The sequence below is a fragment of the Hylobates moloch genome, unplaced genomic scaffold, assembly GCF_009828535.3.
Source record: "Hylobates moloch isolate HMO894 unplaced genomic scaffold, HMol_V3 SCAFFOLD_19, whole genome shotgun sequence".
NCBI classification, from domain to species: Eukaryota; Metazoa; Chordata; class Mammalia; order Primates; family Hylobatidae; genus Hylobates; species Hylobates moloch.
In genome coordinates this window covers 40,382,844-40,402,755 of record NW_026652294.1, presented here as the reverse complement: position 1 = coordinate 40,402,755, position 19,912 = coordinate 40,382,844, and the positions used below count along the sequence as shown (strand labels likewise).

The 19,912-nt window shown below is 43.0% G+C and overlaps 1 protein-coding gene across 2 annotated transcripts in view; it reads left to right on the top strand.

Moving 5' to 3' along the window:
* STX8 (syntaxin 8) overlaps positions 1-19,912 on the top strand; it is a 312,508-nt gene that overhangs the window by 178,724 nt on the left and 113,872 nt on the right. Inside the window, exons 7-8 of one of the 2 annotated variants that reach the window (XM_058431552.1) lie at positions 954-1,055; positions 18,978-19,069. In XM_058431552.1, the coding sequence (XP_058287535.1) occupies positions 954-1,055; positions 18,978-19,069 (194 nt within the window). The remainder of the gene's footprint in view (positions 1-953; positions 1,056-18,977; positions 19,070-19,912) is intronic. The other variant, XM_032138358.2, reaches the window with a different exon arrangement.

Below are 19,912 nucleotides of genomic sequence, written 5' to 3'. Positions count from 1 at the left end.
TTTTAAAAGGCTACAAGTTTCTGTATGATTAACTTTTCAACTGCTCGATATGCCTTGCTGCAAGAGATGAAGAAATTAGCACTTTCAACTTCTTTTCACCTTCCTTCCCCACTGGCAACCACTGACTAATTTTTCAGTTGGAATTACATTGTTACTGTTGCGACATTTCTGTACCTTTCTGTTATCTAATCCACATATTTGTTTACTCTTAGTTCAGTATTTAAATGGATTCAGTTCTCTCCATCATCTCTTTATTTAACTTTTGATTGGCTAGATTTCTTCATCATGTAGTTTTCTCAAGAAGGGCCCAGGTAGTCCCTGAAGTCTACTGTGCTATCTATTCCTTTTTTTTTTTTTTTTTTTTTGAGATGGAGTCTTGTTCTGTCGCCCAGGCTGGAATGCAGTGGCACAATCTTGGCTCAGTGCAACCTCTGCCTCCCGTGTTCAAGCGATTCTCCTACCTCAGCCTCCCGAGTAGCTGGGATTACAGGTGCACACCACCACACCCGGCTAATTTTTGTATTTTTAGTAGAGAAAGGGCTTCATTATGTTGGCCAGGCTGGTCTCGAACTCCTGACCTCAGGCAATCCTCCCTCATTGGCCTTCCAAAGTGCTGGGATTATAGGCATGAGCCACCGCGCCTGGCCTGTCTGTTCCTTTATACTTGAATGACAGCTTGGCTAGGCATAAATTCGGTGGGTCATGCTTTCTTTCCTCTGAATGTGACATTTCTCCTGTCTGCTGGAATTGTTAAATCACTTTTCTTCTTTACTACTGTTTTTTTTCCCCTTTTTCAATCAGAATTGCAGTTTTCAAAGAATCGACATGACTTCTGTACCTTTTCAATTACTGCACTCGAGATCATTATTGCTAGGATGAACAACCACAGCTGTGATACTGTGATGTGAACCAGGGTATTTCAGGAATAGTAATCATGTATCCTTCCTTTCTAGAGATAATTGACGACCTTGCCAACCTAGTGGAGAATACAGATGAAAAACTTCGCACTGAAACCAGGCGTGTAAACATGGTGGACAGAAAGTCAGCCTCTTGTGGTAAGAGATAGCTACGTTATGACTCTGTTTCTGTGATAGCTTGTGGATTTACTCTGCTCTGAGTTTCCTGTTTGTCTAATTACTGTGGGGATTTGGTTGCTCTTCTGACACAGGCGGTGCCATTTGATGAAGCACTGAAATTGCTAAACGATGGTTAAATCTGGTCTAAATGAAATGGAGTTCAGAGGGCGTATCATTCATTGTTTGTTTTTTGTTTTTAATTTAAAAGTCCTTTCTGTGTGTTTACAGAGATGAATGGTTTGGGAAATTGTATAACATTATACTGGTTGGTGGCTTTTAAAGGGGATCTCACTTGCTTTTGTGCCGTCTTAAAATAACGACAAGCTTAATTGAGTTCAAATCCTATGTTTAGTGATGGTATCTTTGTCAAGTCACCTTACCTCTTGATACCTTGTATGTAAAATGGGGATTCATATGCCAAGATAAGAATCGCTTGGAGGGCTTGCTTAAAAATAGTGATCCTGAGGCCCTCCCCTAGGGATTCTGATTGAGTAGATCTAGGGTGGAGTTCAAGAATGTTCATTATTTAACAAGTGTACCAAGCAGTTCTGCTGCAGGTGCTCGTTCTACAGAAATTCTGATACAGACTTTTGTGAGGTTTAAATTGTGTATTGCCTGTGCACAGTGCCTTGCCCAAAGGTACGTGATGATAAATGATGGGAAGAGCAGTAGTAATCACAATGATTGTTTTTGGGTGCTTCGTCTCACAAAGGTGCACCAAGATTATAAAGCTGACATATTTACGAAAAATAGAATCACAGGCCGCCTACAGTGGCTCAGGAGTTTGAGACCAGCCTGGGCAAAGACCTCTGTCTCTATAAAAAATTTAAAAATTAGCAGCCTGGGCAACATGGCAAGACCCTGTCTCTACTAAAGATACAAAAAAATAATCAGACATTGTGGCACACACCTGTAGTAGTCCCAGCTACTCAGGAGGCTGAAGAGGGAGAATTGCTTGAAGGTTGCAGTGAACTGAGATTGTGCCATCGCACTCCAGCCTGGGTGACAGAGTGAGACCCTGTCTCAAAATTAATTAATTAATTTTAAAAATTAGCCAGGCATGGTGGTATTTGCCTGTAGTCCTAGCTACTTGGGAGGCTTAGACAGGAGGATCACTTGAGCCCAGGAAGTTGAGGCTGCAGTGAGCCATGATCGTGCTACTGTACTCCCACTGGGTGACAGAGTGAAACCTTGTGTCTAAAAAAAAAAAAAAAAAAGAATTACAATAGCAATTAAAAAAAAAACCTAGAGATCTGAGCACATACTTTGCCAAACTTTCAGCCTTTTTAATATGAAAAATGTAATGGATCCTCTTGATCTGTCCACTTTAGAAGCTCTGGGCAAGGGTCCCTGAGGTGTGCAGCTTCAGAAGCATCACCTTCCCTGGCTGTGTTTGCTCAGTAAGAAAGAAGGCTAGAACAATGGGGTGAGAGAGGGTCAGGCACATAGAGACTCTGGAAGCTCAGAGGAAGTAGAGCCCCATGGGGCCTACTTGAGACCCTTTATCAGCACTGTCCTGCCTGACCATCCCACCCTGTGCTTCTGCTCCTCAATTTTGCTTTATCCAATCTTCTCCCATAACTTCTGGCCACAGGGACTTTGTTATCTATGCTAGATCCTGAAACTTTAAAGACGAGAGATATTGTGTCCGGAATTGGTTCCTTCAGGTGGGTTCTTGGTCTCGTGGACTTCAAGAATGAAGCCGCAGACCCTAGCAGTGAGTGTTACAGCTCTTAAAGATGGTGTGTCCGGAGTTTGTTCCTTCAGATGTTCAGATGTGTCCGAAATTTCTTCCTTCTGGTGGGTTCATGGTCTTGCTGACTTTAGGAGTGAAGCCGCAGACCTTCGCAGTGAGTGTTACAGCTCATAAAGGTGGTGCGGACCCAAAGAGTGAGCAGCAGCAAGATTTATTGTGAAGAGTGAAAGAACAAAGCTTCCACAGCATGGAAGGGGACCGGAATGGGTCACCATTGCTGCCTCCCGTGGCCAGCTTTTATTCCTCTATTTGGCCCCGCCCACATCCTGCTGATTGGTCCATTTTACAGAGCACTGATTGGTCCGTTTTACAGAATGCTGACTGGTCCATTTTTACAGAGTGCTGATTGGTGCATTTACAAACCTTTAGCTAGACACAGGGTGCTAATTGGTGCGTTTTTACAGAGTGCTGGGGTGTGTTTACAGTCCTTTGGCTAGACACAGCGCTGATTGGTGTGTTTTTTACAGACTGCTGATTGGTGCATTTACAAATCTTTAGCTAGACACAGAGCGCTGATTGGTGCATTTTTACAGAGTGCTGATTGGTGCGTTTTCAAACCTTTAGCTAGACACAGAGCGCTGATTGGTGTGTTTGCAACCCTTTAGCGAGACAGAAAAGTTCTCCAAGTCCCCCTGCCCGACTCAGAAGCCCAGCCAGCTTCACTTCTCAATATGAGTTCACTTCCACCTCTCTCTTAATCTGGGCCTCAGTTTCCTCATTATAAGAAAGCGGAGAACTTGATTATCAAAATTCAGTTGTATGGACTATGTAAAGTGTCTAGTGCTGGCCACCTTCCCCAGCTTTCCATATGTATGTGAGAGGTGCCAGAGCGTAGATGTCACGAGAGTGGGCTCTAGAGCCTGGCCTCACACCCAGGCTTCACGAACTCTCTCTAGCGGCGTGACCTCAGAAAAGCCCAAACTCCCTTTTGCCATGATTTTCCCATCTTTGAAATGGGGATAATAAAGATATAGACCTCAAAGGATTGTTATGAGAAATAAATGAGTGCGTGTATGTAATATATATAGACCTCAAAGGATTGTTATGAGAAATAAATGAGTGCGTGTATGTAATATACATGTATATATGTATATGTGGGTATATATGTATATATTAGGTTTGTGCAAAAGCAGACATGGTTTTTGCCATTACTGCAATGACTTTGGCACCAGCGTAATATATATATATATATATATCACTTAGAACCATCTTTGGTACATTGTGTGCTGTGAGCAAGTACTGGTATTAGCTCTTGTTACTATTTGTCTAGAGCAGGAAGACATATAATGTTATATATGTTGTTTTTGTTCTCAGCAATTATGTTGCTAGTTTAGAATGAATATATTCATAGACATATTGGTAAATTTTTGTGTTTGCAACATACTAACTCAGCACATGCCACTCATGAAGTCATAATGAATTCAGAATGTTTCTTATACTGTTGCCAATTTTTAATTTGATGTTGTTATCTGGTGTATAGTATTTTTACCCAGAAGTGTCATAATGTCTTCTGAGCTGGACTCTTAAGTGTTTTTTTTTTTAATAGAAAAAAATTTCAGGAATCCCAGAAGTACTAAAATACGTTTTTAAAACTTGTGTCTATATTTTAAAATAAGTTAACTATACATTTATCTCATGCCTCATTTCATTTAATTATATATGTATATATTATCTGTCACAGAATTATATGTAATGATTCAGAAGGGAGAAGTTCATCAATATAGCAGTGTTAAGTAGATACTGAAAAAAGAAAATTCTTTATTCTTTTTTTTTTTTTTGAGACAGAGTCTCACTCTGTCACCCAGGCTGCAGTGGCACGATCTCAGCTCACTGCAACCTCTGCCTCCCAGGTTCAGGTGATTCTCCTGCCTCAGCCTCCTGAGTAGCTAGGATTAAGGCGTGGACCACCACACCCAGCTAATTTTTATATTTTTAGTAGAGATGGAGTTTCACCATGTTGGCCAGGCTGGTCTCAAACTCCTGACCTCAGGTGATCTGCACCCCCCCACCCCCAATCTTAGCCTCCCAAAGTGCTGGGATCACAGGTGTGAGCCACTGCGCCCAACGTCTTTGTTCTTTAATGGAAATACTTTAGAGATCATTATTTCTCATTTCTTCAATTCTTTTTGTAATATTTACTTAATAATTTTATCAGTATTATGGATCAACAACCAAATAACTACTTATTTCCTACGCCTGATACCTTTACAGGACAATTTTTGCATTTTATATATGCATTTGTTGACATGCAGTGCTAGTTTTTGGATATCGATGAAGGTCAGCATGTGGTCTCTAAAGCTGTACGGGAGTCAGTCAAGTATTTAAGCCTCTCAGCAATTTCCTTTTAAGCCTTCAACTGATCAGTATTATGCCTATGAACACAAAGCATATTGTGGAACTTACTGAGTAGGTCTAGCAACTCTTAGCAAAATTAACCTGATCTGTTTAAAAAAATTTTTTTTGGCTGGGCACGGTGGCTCACACCTGTAATCCCAGCACTTTGGAAGGCCGAGGCAGGCGGATCACCTGAGGTCAAGAGTTCAAGACCAGCCTGGCCAACATGGTGAAACCCCGTCTCTCCTACAAATACAAAAATTAGCCAGGCGTGGTGGTACGCGCCTGTAGTCCCAGTTACTTGGGAGGCTGAGGCAGGAGAATCGCTTGAACCTGGGGGGAAGACGTTGCAGTGAGCCACGATCGTGCCACTGCACTCCAGCTTGGGTGACAGAGTGAGACTCCATAAAAAAAAAAAAAAAAATTGTGGTAAAATATATATAGCATAAAATTTACCATCTTAACTACATTTAAATGTACAGTTCAGTGGTATTACAAAAAAAGAAATTCTAGAGATAGAGTCTCACTTCGTGGCCGAGGCTGTCCAGAACTTTTTTTTTATATGGAGTTTCGCTCCTGTTGCCCAGGCTGGAATGCAGCGATGCAATCTTGGCTCACTGCAGCCTCCACCTTCTGGGTTCAAGTGATTCTCCTGCCTCAGCCTCCTGAGTAGCTGGGATTACAGGCACGCGCCACCATGCCTGGCTAATTTTGTATTTTTAGTAGAGACGGTTTCACCATGTTAATCAGGCTGGTCTCAAACTCCCAAACTCAGGTGATCCACCTTCCTCGGCCTCCAAAAGTGCTGGGATTACAGGTGTGAGCCACTGTACCCAGCCACTTTTTTTAACATCCCAAACTGAAATTTATCCAAGACAGTAACTCCCTATTCCTCCCTCCTTCAGCCCTTGATAACTACTTTTCTACTTTCTGTCTCTGTAAATATGATTATTCTAGGTACCTATTGTAAGTGGGATCATATGTATACTTTTGTATCTGGCTTATTTAGGGTAATGTCTTCAAGATTCATTCATGTTGTAGCATGTATCAGAATTTCATTCCTTTTTAAGGCTGAATAATAATTCCATTTTATGTATATATCACATTTTGTTCATCCATTTGTCCATGGACACAGGTTGTACCACATTATTATTTTGTGAATAATACCACCCTAAATGTTGCTGTACAAATAGCTGTTCAAGTCTTTCCTTTTTTGTATATATATCTAGAAGTGGAGTTGTTGGATAAAATGGTAATTCGGTTTTTAAATGTTTGAGGAACCTTCATACTAGCCTGGCTTGGTTTTGCTTTCACCCTGTAAACTCTTAGGTACTTTCCAGTATTTTCTTTTCTTTTCTTTTCTTTTTTCTTTTTTTCTTTTTTTTTTTTTGAGACGGAGTCTCACTCTTGTTGCCCAGACTGGAGTGTAATGACGTGATCTCAGCTCACTGCAACCTCCGTCTCCCGGGTTCAAGCGATTATCCTGCCTCAGCCTCCCGAATAGCTGGGATTACGGGCATGCACCACCACGCCCGGCGAATTTTTGTATTTTTATTACAGACGGGGTTTCTCCATGTTGGTCAGACTGGTCTCGAACTGCTGACCTCAGGTGATCCGCCCACCTTGGCCTCCCAAAGTGCTGGGATTACAGGCGTGAGCCACCGCACCTGGCCCACTTTCTAGTATTTTCTTGAAAAAAAAAAAAAAAAAAAATTGGGGGGCCGGGCACAGTAGCTCACGCCTGTAATCCCAGCACTTTGGGAGGCTGAGGCGAGTGAATCACAAGGTCAAGAGTTCAAGACCAGCCTGGCCAACATGGTGAAACCCCGTCTTTACTAAGAATACAAAAATTAGCCGGGTATGGTGGTGCGTGCTGGTAATCCCAGCTACTCAGGAGGCTGAAGCAGGAAAATCGCTTGAACACAGGAGGCAGAAGTTGCAGTGAGCCGAGATCACACCACTGCACTCTTGCCTGGGCAAAAGAGCAAGACTCCATCTCGGAAAATCAATAAATAGAAATAAAAATAGTTTTTTTTTAAATCTGATAAAGCTAGAGACTTCTGTAGCCTGAGGGGGGCAGGCAAGTGGGATGGAAATTAAGTCCCTGGGCACCCACTCTAATTAGAAAATGTAATGGGAGACCCTTCCCACAAGAAACTGGGACCCCAAAGAGCTACACCCTCAGAGTAAAAGTGAACCAGAACTAAACTTGCCATGGGGGGTTGTGGAAAGGGCAGCCTTGACCCTGAGCAGAATAGGAGAAGAAAAAGACAGGGGGGAAAAATACAGTTATTGACAACTTGTGGTCACAGAAAGGCCCACATGTGAATTTGCCCCCCTGGACATACATACTCAGGGTAGACCAGGAAACATCATACCACGAATTTGGTTTGAGGCAGACTCACCTGTTATAGCTCGAGGTGCCTGGCAAAAACAAATGCAATGCCTCTGGAGGAAAGCATATTTATTCTAGGATGCTAGGAGTCAACTAAAAATAAATTTCTAAGGGCAATGACCAGCACATAGTCAAAGATATTCTAGCATACCTGGAAACAGCACAGCATGAGTGAGGACTAGCAATAGGCCATGGACATGAATCTGAACAGAATTGCAGTAGTAGAATTATCAGACGTTGATTATAAACTCAATTCCACTTTTTAAAATATATTTAAAAAAGTGACAAGCTTGAAAGCATCTTAAGAAACCCGAAAACTATAATAAGTAACATAGAAATTTTGAAAAGGGACCAGATAGAACTTCTAGAAATAACAGGTAACTGAAATAAAAAACCCAGTGAACGTATTTGGTATCAGCAGAAGAGAGAATCAACCAGAGGACAAATCAGGAAAAAAAAAAAAGCATATTCTGTTTGATAAACCTGAGCATCTTGAAGAGAATGTCCAAATGCCAGGCAGTTAAATTATGATCTTAATAAGAAAGGCATCTGAGGGGCAAAGGGTTGGTGCAAGAGCTTCGAGATATAGCGAAGAGTTAACCACCTGCTCTTCTCAAGTGCAAAGCCACATTGGCCATTTTATATATGAACACATACAAATGCATAATCAAACTGCAAGCAAGGTGTACTTTAACTATGGGGGATGGGAATTAAGCAGCCCAGTCGAGTGTAACTCAATTACCGTTCACAGGGCAATTCTATCACTGTTTGAGAGGACTTGGGTGCAGTGTGGATAGCAGCCGCCACATCATCATTTTACACAAAGGAGTGTAAAAATAGGTTGTGAATCATGAAATGGCCTTTTGTTTCGCTACCCTTGGCATATCTTCCTTGATGGGCCGATATATCAGTCATAGATGCTTGAGCAGTGAGAGAATTTCTAGTTATGAATACAGACTGAACTGCAAGGGGCCACACAGGAGAGAGGCCCGATGATGAATTTGTTTGTTCAGTTCTTAACAAGGGATTCAAGTACCTCTTTGTGAACCTTTCACTCAGGAGCACAGGCTTGAAAATTTTTACCGAGATCTTTGTGTGGATTTTCCTCCCTTTTCCTCCCCCAACCCCACCCCAATGATAGCATCAAGTAGAAAACAATACTGTTTTTTTTTCTAGCTTCTAAATGCAAATTAGACTGATATTTTCCACTGGTACCTCTATGTATTTTCAGATCTGTTACTTCCATTAAGGACATTTACATAAAAGTAGGATCTTTGTAATTGCAGTTTAAATATTCAGTGTGCCTGGTCCTCATTAGAATTCAAAATAGAGCCTTGTCTGAGTCTGACAGAGGGCGCCAATTGTGAAAGACCAGACTGAGAATTCTGAATGACTCGGGTGGATGGACAGTCTTGCTTCTCAGCATATTGACTATTACGTAATGTTGTCTAAGCACGTTTATTGTGATTTTAGTAGCGTTTCAGTGATGTGGTTAGAAATCAACCCAGCTGACATTGCATTAATGCTGTCTCAATTGACGACCATTGGATCTGCCTTCAGCTCATCAGAATGTGATCTTCTTAGGGAGGTGGGGCAGGACCCTGGTTAAGAGTAGTAGCATGCAGCACAGGTGTGGCATCCAACAGTCCTGGGGCACAATTTGGGATCTGCCACTAACAGCCTGGGTGACTTAGAGAGCTGCTTGCCCTCTCTAAGTCTCAGTTCCCTTCACTCTAAAAGCAGAAGATAGCAATTACTAGTACATGTGATTGTTCTGTAGACTAAGTGAGAACAGTTAGGTGGCACAATGACCAGTACTAGTGAGTCCTTTATAAATGCCAGCCATGATAAGACGTGGGGTTTAATTCATTTTTGTTTTTTGAGACAGGGTCTTGCTCTTTCGCCCAGGCTGGAGTGCAATGGCGCAATCTCGGCTCACTGCAACCTCCGCCTCCTGAGTTGAAGTGATTCTCCTGCCTCAGCCTCCCGAGTAGCTGGGATTACAGGTGTGCATCACCATGCCTGGCTAATTTTAGTATTTTTTAGTAGAGATGGGGTTTCACCATGTTGCTTAGGCTGGCCTCAACCCCCCAGCCTCAAGTGATTGCTTGCCTCAGCCTCTCAAAGTGTTGGGATTACAGGTGTGAGCCACCGCACCTGGCTTGCTTTTTTTTTTTTTCTTTTTCCTTTTTCTTGGGACAGGGTCTGTCTGGTCTGTCACCCAGGCTGGAGTGCAGTGGCATGATCTCAGCTCACTGCAACCTCCACCTCCCAGGGTTAAGTGAGCCTCCCACCTGAGCCTGCTGAGTACCTGGGACTACAGGCACTCGCCGTCATGCCTGGCTAATTTTTATTTTATTTTTTATAGACAGGATTTCACCATGTTGCCCAGGCTGGTCTCAAACTCCTGGACTCAAGCGATCTGCCTGCCTCAGCCTCCCAAAGTGCTGGGATTACAGATGTATGACACTGTGCCTGACCAACATGCTTTTTATCATATTAGCTCTTTTGAACCTTATAAAACATAGGTAAGAAACTGAGTTCTAAGTAGTCTCGTTTATTTAACAGACTTTAGAGCTACTTTTGTCTCTCAGAGAATTATTTTTAATGTTTTACCACAAGCATAAGCAATTAATCTGGAACAAAGAAGGAACTATGCCAGTTCCTTTATTTATCATACTGTTTATCAAGAATATTTCTATCTGGCTATTGTTTTTACTTTTTCTTCTTTCCCTTATCATGGTTCATTGAGGTAAGCTAGTTAAATCTCTCGGCCCCTTTTTCTTTACATTCTTGTGTGTCTGTCTCTGTACCCGCTGTGTCTTCCTTAATTCAGTATCAATGGAGAAATGCCTTGTCCTTCACCAGTGCCTACCTGCCTTCAAAACTTGTCCTCAAGTTTTCCCATTCATCTGTTCTCCATCCATGCCAGCACAGTTAGTGGATATCATCTGTGTGCCAGGTACTGGGCTAGGAACTGGAGCTAAAAATGTAGATAGGACTGGGCACAGTGGCTCACGCCTGTAGTCCCAGCCACTTGGGAGGCTGGGATGGGAGGATCCCTTGAACCTAGGAGTTCAACGCTGCCGTGAGCTATGATTGTGCCACTGCACTTCAGCCTGGGCAGCGATGAGATCCTGTTTCTTAAAAAAAAAAAAAAAAGGGTAAAAGGTAGATAGGACTTAGAGTGTAGGAGAGAGGGGGACACATGCTGTAAATCACTAATGACTGCAGGTAGTACAGAAGGGTCTGAGTCAGCCAAGGGCTTGGAGGTTTCCAAGAGGCTGCAACACGGGAGCAGAGGTCTGAAGAATTAGTAAGACAAGCTGCTTCTGAGTTTGGTAAGTGAAAAGCCAAACCAAAATGAGCAGGGAGAATATATACTATGGTCCCACTTAAGGAAAAGGAGGGAGGGAGGGAGGAAGGAAAGAAAAGGAGGAGAGAGACCTGCATATGTAGTGTTGGTTAGAGTCTGAAGAGAGGTGTGGAGGGGCACACGGTCACCATTGGTGATGTGGGAATGGGGGGCATGGGTAAGGCAGGGGGCTAGGTGTTGGGATCATCAATGTTTTCTTTTGTTTGTTTGTTTTTGAGACGGAGTCTCGCTCTATTGCCCAGGCTAGAGTAGAGTGGCGCAATCTCGGCTCACTGCAAGCTCCGCCTCCTGGGTTCACACCATTCTCCTGCCTCAACCTTCCGAGTAGCTGGGACTACAGGTGCCCGCCACCAGGCCTGGCTAATGTTTTGTATTTTTAGTAGAGACGGGGTTTCACTGTGTTAACCAGGATGATCTTGATCTCCTGACCTTGTGATCCGCCTGCCTCGGCCTCCCAAAGTGCTGGGATTACAGGCGTGAGCCACCGTGCCTGGCCCATCAATGTTTTCTTTCTATGTCTTCAGAATATATTACAGTAAGCCTGTATTACTTTTGTAACTTAAAAATTAAGTAGAATTTTTAGGGGAAAATACTTATTTGCCTAATGTTTTATTACTCCTAGTTACCTTTTCTACAAGTAATTTTTTTACAACGTTATGATAATACTGTATTTTTAAATCCTTCTTTTGACCGGACATGGTGGCTCACACCTATAATCCCAGCTCTTTGGGAAGCTGAGGCAGGTGGATCACCTGAGGTCAGGAGTTCGAGACCAGCCTGGCCAACATGGCAAAAACCCCGTCTCTACTAAAAATACAAAAATTAGCCAGGCCTGATGGCAGGCGCCTGTAATCCCAGCTATTAGGGAGGCTGAGGCAGGAGAATTGCTTGAACCTGGGAGGTTGAGGTTGCAGTGAGCTGAGATCGTGCTGCTGCACTCCAGCCTGGGTGACAGAGCAAGACTCTGTCTCAACAACAACAACAACAACAACAAACCTTCTGTTTTTTAACATTATGCTATATTTTACTTCTAATGGTGAGTACCATTTTATCAAGTAGCAGTACCATCATTTACTTATGTATTCCTGGTTTGGGGGGCTTAGTTTATTCCCACATTTTGCTATGTAAATCATGCTACGTTAAATGCATAGCACTTTTTTCGATATTTAGGATTTTTTTCTCTCAGGTAGTTTTTCCATTAGGATACTCCCAGGAACCAGAATCAGAGACAGGCTCCGGCTGCCTCATAACCATGGGACCCTGACTGGAAGGTTATTTGAGGCCCAGATAAGTGACAGCTGCAGGGCCAGGGGACAGAGCAGCTGTCCTTGGCAAGAAGGTCCTGGTCTGGATGGTGAGGCCAGAGTTGCTGAACACACGGGTGTCTCTGCCTCTCTCAAGGGAATCCAAGGAAGAATCTGGTGGCTTTGACATCCTCAATGGGAAGTGAGAAGCTGCCCCCTACCAAGAGGTCACGTAACAGGAGCACCTTCAAAACAGAAACAAAGCTTGGATCTGGACAGGGAAAAAAAGCAAAACCAAAAAAAAAAAAAACAAACCACATTGTCCATTACAGATGTGTTTCCCAAGTAGATTTATTCAGCCTCAGGGTGCGAACAGTGTTAAGGCTTTTGATATATATTTCCAAATTATTTTCCAATAATGTATCAGAAACCATCCCCCACCCCAACCTTAGCAGCAGATTCTTGCTGAAATCCAGCACTTCTCATCAGCACTCATTCTCCTGGAATAACTTCTCGTATTTGAGATGGTTGTCTCTGGCAGAAGTACCTCTTCTCTTTGACTTCTGTGACCCAGCATTATGTCGAGATTTATCCCGCCACATCAGTTGCTCATTCCTTCCCTTCCTTTTTTCTGTTATCATTTATTGAACACCACTGAGGATAAAATGAAGGAGTCCGGGTCCCTGACCTCATGGAGGGCTCAATCAAATGGGAAGGCAGCAAACTTGGGGCGATGTGATAGTGGTGCAGGGGATACTGTGACAGGCATCTCTTGGGCATTTGGGGCAACTCTTGGGCTCATTTTTTGCCTTTTTAAAAGATTTTTGTTTATATATAGTTACAGACTGCAAGTGCAGACTTCTTACAAACATATATAGCATAGTGGTGAAGCGTGGGCCTGAGCTCATTCCAGAAAGGTGAATAGGAATGTAACGCAGGCCGGGAGCGGTGGGTCACACCTGTAATCCCAGCACTTTGGGAGGCTGAGGCAGGTGGATCACTTGAGGTCAGGAGTTCAAGACCAGCCTGGCCAACATGGTGAAACCCCATCTCTACTAAAAATACACAAATTAGCTGGGCGTGGTGGTACACGCCTGTAGTCCCAGCTACCCAGGAGGCTGAGGCAGGAGAATCACTTAAACCCAGGAGGCAGAGGTTGCAGTGAGCCGAGATCATGCCCCTGCACTCCAGCCTGGGGGACAAAGTGAGACTCTGTTTCAAAAAACAAACAAACGAAAACGTAACACAGGCAGAGAGGAGAAAATAGTATTCCAGGCAGTGGGAAATAGATTTGAAGAAAGCATTGACAACACCAGGTTTCTCTAAGACATAGCCTGTCTGACTGGGATCAAGGCTGCTTGCTGAGAGGCGTGGAGAATGAAGCTAGACAGGCTGGGACCAGATCATGGAACCTATGGTGATCGTTTTGTTATCCATGGCCTCTCATTTTTTTCCCTCTTCCTCTCTCTCTCTCTCTCTTTTTTTTTTTTTTTTCCGAAACAGAGTCTCGCTCTCTTGCCCAGGCTGGAGATCAATGGCGTGATCTCAGCTCACTGCAACCTCCATCTCCTGGGTTCAAATGATTCTCCTGCCTCAGCCTCCTGAGTAGCTGGGATTACAGGCGCACACCGCCATGCCTGGCTACTTTTTTGTATTTTTAGTAGAGACGTGGTTTCACCATGTTGGTCAGGCTGGTCTCGAACTCCTAACCTCATCTGCCGCCCACCTCGGCCTCCCAAAGTGCTGGGATTACAGGCGTGAGCCACCGCACCTGGCCCCCCTGTCTTTTGAGGACAATACTTAAGGCTCAGTTCTCTGCTCTCTTTTCCTTGATACCTTTTCGTTAAACCACTTCATCTGCTTTTTTTGTTTAACTTCATGGGTAACTCACAGTTCCACATCTCAGACCCAGACTTCACTTGAATCCCAAGTCTGTGTCTTCATTAGCTACCAGCTAGTTAGTTTCTCTTGATTGCCTGCAACACCCTCTCCATGTCTACATGTTCTTTATCCCAAAATAGGCTTCCTCTTCCATGCTTTCTATTTTTTCAGGCCCCAAACTTCCTTCATCTCTTTAAATGCCTTCAAGGGCCAGACAGGGAAGCCTTCATGCATTAAGTGGGCAGCTGTGATTATCTCCAGTGACAAACTAGAGCCGTCAACGGCAGATTTTTACTAAGTGGGAATGCAAGCTGAGAATTCCTACATCATCTGTTTATTTGTTTTAAGAGAAGCCTGAAATCTGGATCTCTAAGTGAAATGTCCCAATATTTTAATGTTGACAATAAATTCACATTAAAAAAAATACCATGTGGGCCAAATAAAACATGTCACAATATATTACTTTGGGATCTCTCTTTCTCATATCTATCTAGGCAGCTGCCAGGCCTGTTTGTTCCAATTCTGAACTCTCTTTTCTCTTCATTACTTTCTCTTCTCCTCATCACTTTCTCTTCTCCTCATCCTATTTCTGGTTCTTTGTCCCAATTAGGTAGTCATTTAAAATAATAATGAAATCTATTTATTAGTACAGAAAAATGTATAAGACAGTAATTCTGACCATATTTATATAAACTGCAACCCCCACAGGGTTATAGTATAATAATATATCAAATATCGGCCAGGCGCGGTAGCTCATGCCTATAATCTCAGCTCTTTGGGAGGCCGAGGCAAGTGGATCACCTGAGGTCAAGAGTTCGAGACCAGCCTAGCCACCATGGTGAAACCCCATCTCTACTAAAAATACAAAAAAATTAGCGGGGTGTGGTGGTGGGCATCTATAATCCTAGCTACTCAGGAGTCTGAGGCAGGAGAATCGCTTGAACTCAGGAAGCAGAGGTTGCAGTGAGCCGAGATCACGCCACTGCCCTCCAGCCTGGGCAACAAGAGCAAAACTCTGTCTCAAAAAAATATATAAAGAACAATAATAATAATATAGCAAATATCTACCTAGCTATCATTATTACAAGGATAAAAAGGCGGGTCCCTCTTCTTAAGTTGTTCTTATTTTTTTTTTTTAAACATGTCTTCTTCAGTCAGTTTAAACTGTTGCCCTCCCCAGACATACCTGGAGTATTTTCGATAAATGACTTCTCCATCATGAAGATAATATATACTAAGTAGTGAAATGGTATAGTATAAAGCTCTTAGGAGACCTGCTTCTGTAATCTAGGAGAATACTGTGGCACTTTGATGAATGTATTGGCATTGCTGGATATTCATTTCAGGAGCTAAAATGTATGACTCACTGACCTTTCTTTCTCTTGGCTCCCTGAAAGATTCACTCCATCCTGTACCCTGCAATTGCTCATGGGGTTTGGATAATGCGCGTGTTAAGTGTTTGTGGTCAGAATATCTTTTATATGTGGCCACATCACTGTTGTCTGCTTTGATTTTGAGTTCCTACTGTGGAAAAGCCTGTTTTTCTGCTAACAGCATTTATTTGGGGAGTGGGAATAGGAGCAGTAAGTTCAAATGTTGACGCTTCAGCTTAATCCAGGCAAATTGAAGCCTTTGAGAGAAGTGCAAAATTGGAAAACCTTTATTTATAATAGAAGGTGATTGATAGGGGCTGACAGCCTCAGAGCTATCACCGTGACCACCTCAGAGACCTCCACGCTGTTTGTAATCTGTTAGAAGGCAGTGATTTTTGCAATCATCAAGGGGTCAGAAATGATCACAGAGTAGAATCTTTTTTTGATTATTGTTTTTGCTTGGTGTGGTTTGGAAATATAAGGTATGATTTCTAAGAGTGGTTTCTGTTCTTATTGAGTAATAATTACACCATGTGGGCCTTGATTGATGATATGACTGATGTACGTGTACGTGTTTGTGCGTGTTTTCTGGTAGTGTTTGCTTACCAATTAATTCATCTGTTTTCACCCACCTGCTGGGACCAGCAAATGAGGGCTGGGTTTAGAAGTACAGTCAGTTGTCCTGGGACAGACTTAGTTTTGCATACTCAAAGTATGCTTTCCCGACACTATTTGTCTACCTACTTACGAGAGAAATAGAATCCCAATACCTGCTCAATACATTTTGTGAACCCAGCCTAACTCGTCAGTTTTCGTTACACTCAAGTGCTCACTATTTATATATAGATTTTTCTTTTATATCTGTAAATTGAAATGAAATGAAGAATTGGATTCTAGTTGGGACTGAATTTACCAAAGCTGGCTAAGCCTGGGTGGGGAGAGAAGAGGCAGAATCACTTTATGCCTTTTCATATGTAAAATCAATGATCCCTGGCCTCAGATGGTTAATTTTACACTATATGTATTTTGCCACTGGATGGTCTTTGAGGTTCCATCCAACTCTGTCATCCTCTTTCCATACTCCTTTGAAGAGAATTAACCACCACCCTGTATACACACGTGCGCACACACTAAATCAGTTATGAGCTAGGGGAATAGGCAAGACCTTTGCTGATCCTCTCCTATCGTACAGGGTAGCTGCACCAAGTTAAATACATGCAGAATTAAATCATACCTGAATAGAGACTTTTACCTTCAGTGTGTTTTGTATTATTTGAATTTGTTTTTTCAAACATATATAGTTTTTCTCATTGGAACAAAACGAGAGAGAGAATCTTTGTTTTTTTTGAGACAGAGTCTCGCTCTATTGCCCAGGCTTCAGGCTGGAGTGCAGTGGCGTGATCTCAGCTCACTGCAAGCTCTGCCTCCTGAGTTCACGCCATTCTCCTGCCTCAAACTCCCGAGTAGCTGGGACTACAGGCGCCCGCCACCACACCCAGCTAATTTTTTTGTATTTTGTTTAGTAGAGACGGGGTTTCACCATGTTAGCCAGGCTGGTCTCGAACTCCTGACCTCGTGATACTCCCGCCTCGGCCTCCCAAAGTGCTGGGATTACAGGCTTGAGCCACCACGCCCGGCCAGAAAGAGAGAATTTTTAATGGAAGCTAAGGAGTTTTGGCAGGTTTTAGTATATATTAGGGCAGGAAAATAAAGGAATAGAATTACAGAGAATCTCTTACTTCTGGGTTCTGTGTTCAAAAGTAATTGGTAGATAGAGATTCCTTATGTTTTTCTCCCAAGTTGGCGTTATAGCTCTAGGGCTGTTTTTAGTTACATGTTTGTTTGTTTGTTGAGACAGAGTCTCACGCTGTCATGCAGGCTGGAGTACAGTGGTGCGATCTCACTGCAACCTCCGCCTCCCTGGTTCAAGCGATTCTCATGCTTCAGCCTCCTGAGAAGCTGGGATTACAGGAGTGGGCCACCACCCCGGCTAATTTTTGTATTTTTAGTAGAGACGGGGTTTCACCATGGTGGCCAGACTGATCTCGAACTCCTGTCTTCAAGTGATCTGCCCACTTCGGCCTCCCAAGGTGCTGGGATTACAGGCATGAGCCACTGCATCCAGCCTAGTTACATGTTTAAAAGTGAGCTGGTAGACACGTCAAACTTTTTGAATAAGTTCCCTAAAATTGATGTTTTGGGTACAGATTTTATGCCTTTCCTTTCTTTAAAATTGTAACTATAAAATGAATCAAATGGAGGCGTGCGTGGTTCGTAGGGTTATTAAAGTCACAGTTAATCACACATGGATTATCTTCTTTGGATATTGTCTAAATGGAAATTCAAATATCAGATTACCTTCCTGACTTTCTAGTGCTTGCCACTCTATTTAAGAGGCACCCAGCTCCTGCCAGTTACTGGTGCATGCTCAGAGAATGAGACACGGTTTTGCTTTCATGTTAGCTGTGACATCTAACCTTGCTTACAAGAAACAATCACTATTAAAAGTTGAATGGAACTAAACAAAATTAAAGATGGAATTGTAATATTTTTAGAAATTATAATAATTAATACCTGGCTGCACTAATTAGTAACTCTGTACAAAGCATCTCTGCTGGCCACATTGATTGTTCTGTCCGTGAGTAAATCCCTACTCCTGCTGCTCTTCACCCTGGAGCATACATTGTGGTGGTACCCATGTGAAGAGAGCAGCTCAATTGCAAAGCAATGCCTGCAGCCCAGAGACTCTGCCCTTGTGACTTATTTAATCTAATGCAGTAGACACCCACTTGAAGCTGCACATGTTTGAATGAAGCAAGAGGGGTTGGGTAATTTAAGGGAATCTGTGGTATTTGGAAAATAAATAGATAATTCTCCTTTGCCAAGTCCCTTGGAAATTCAGTGGCATAAGCCCTGGTATTAGCTTTTAAATAACTTACCTCCAGATGTTGCATTAATAATTTTTTTTTCTTTAATCAGCTCTAGGGATCCATTAATTGACTCCAACAGAACCTTACCAATGACTCGGTATTTATTTTTTGGCTCACCTTTCCTTTCTATTTCAGAGCCAGGCAATGACAATTTTCAGCCATTGAACCGGCGTTAAATTCCTTAGAATAATTGATTTGGGGTTCATTTTTAAATCACCGTTGACTTTTTCTGCCCATGAGTCTGAACACGAAGGTCAATTTCTCTGGATTAGCAGCAAATTGATCTTTGTATTGAAGTTGGGTATCAGCTGTCGGGGACCCGTAGCCGGCACCGCGGGTCTCACTGGATCTCGCTTTCCGCAGCTCTGGAGCTGACTGCCGAGCGCTGGGTGCTCAGCCGTGACTCAGTCAGGCATGCATCTCAGTTGTCCTTGAGAGAGTGCATGTCTACTGAGCAGCCTCCAAATGTTCTTCGACACTTGGATTCACGCTCGAAACAGCTCGTATTTCTCTTTTGGCCCTTAAAACGGTCGTTGCTTTCAAAATGACTTTTGGATTTCTACAGTCTTATTTATTTATTTTTTTACAATAATAAATTTTTTTTTCTTGCAGACATGGAATCTAAGATTTTTCACCATTTTGTTGATATTTTGGCTGGTATAACTTCTTATCTGGAAGGAAAACAGAAAAGGGTTCTTTTGAAAGTAAGTAAATATAGTAGAGATTGTAGCTCAACATTGTAATCCCAGCACTTTGGGAGGCCGAGGCAGGCGGATCACCTGAGGTCAGGAGTTCGAGACCAGCCTGACGAACATGGTGAAACCCCGTCTCTACTAAAAATACAAAAAATTAGCCGGGCGTGGTGGTGGGCGCCTGTAGTCCCAGCTACTCGGAAAGGCTGAGGCAGGAGAATGGCGTGAACCCGGGAGGCGGAGCTTGCAGTGAGCCAAGATCCCGCCACTGCACTCCAGCCTGGGCGACAGAGCGAGACTCCCTCTCAAAAAAAAAAAAAAAAAAAATGGCCCTTTCATATGCGGAACTAAAGACACCTCAGGGGCTCTTTGACCTTCTCCCACTCCTGTCCCTCAATCCTCTGTCCCTCCTAAAGTGCAGAAGGAGGCTCTTGTCTGAAGCTCCCTTATCTACCTGGAAACAGGACCCGCCAAAGAGAAATAAAATTGCCTTTGATTCCTTCCCTGAAATTTCATTAACCAGAGAAAATTAAAACTCCTATCACAGCCCGGGCACAGTGGCTCACACCTGTAATCCTAGCACTTTGGCAGGCCAAGGCAGGCAGATCACGAGGTCAGGAGATTGAGACCATCCTGGCTAACGTGGTGAAATCCTGTCTCTGCTAAAAATATAAAAATATTAGCCAGGCGTGGTGGCAGGCCCCTGTAATCCCAGCTGTTTGGGAGGCTGAGGCAGAAGAATCTCTTGAACCCAGGAGACGGAGGTTGCAGTGAGCCGAGATCGCGCCATTGCACTCTGGCCTGGGCAGCAAGAGCAAAACTTTGTCTCAAAAAAAAAAAAAAAAAAAAAAAAAA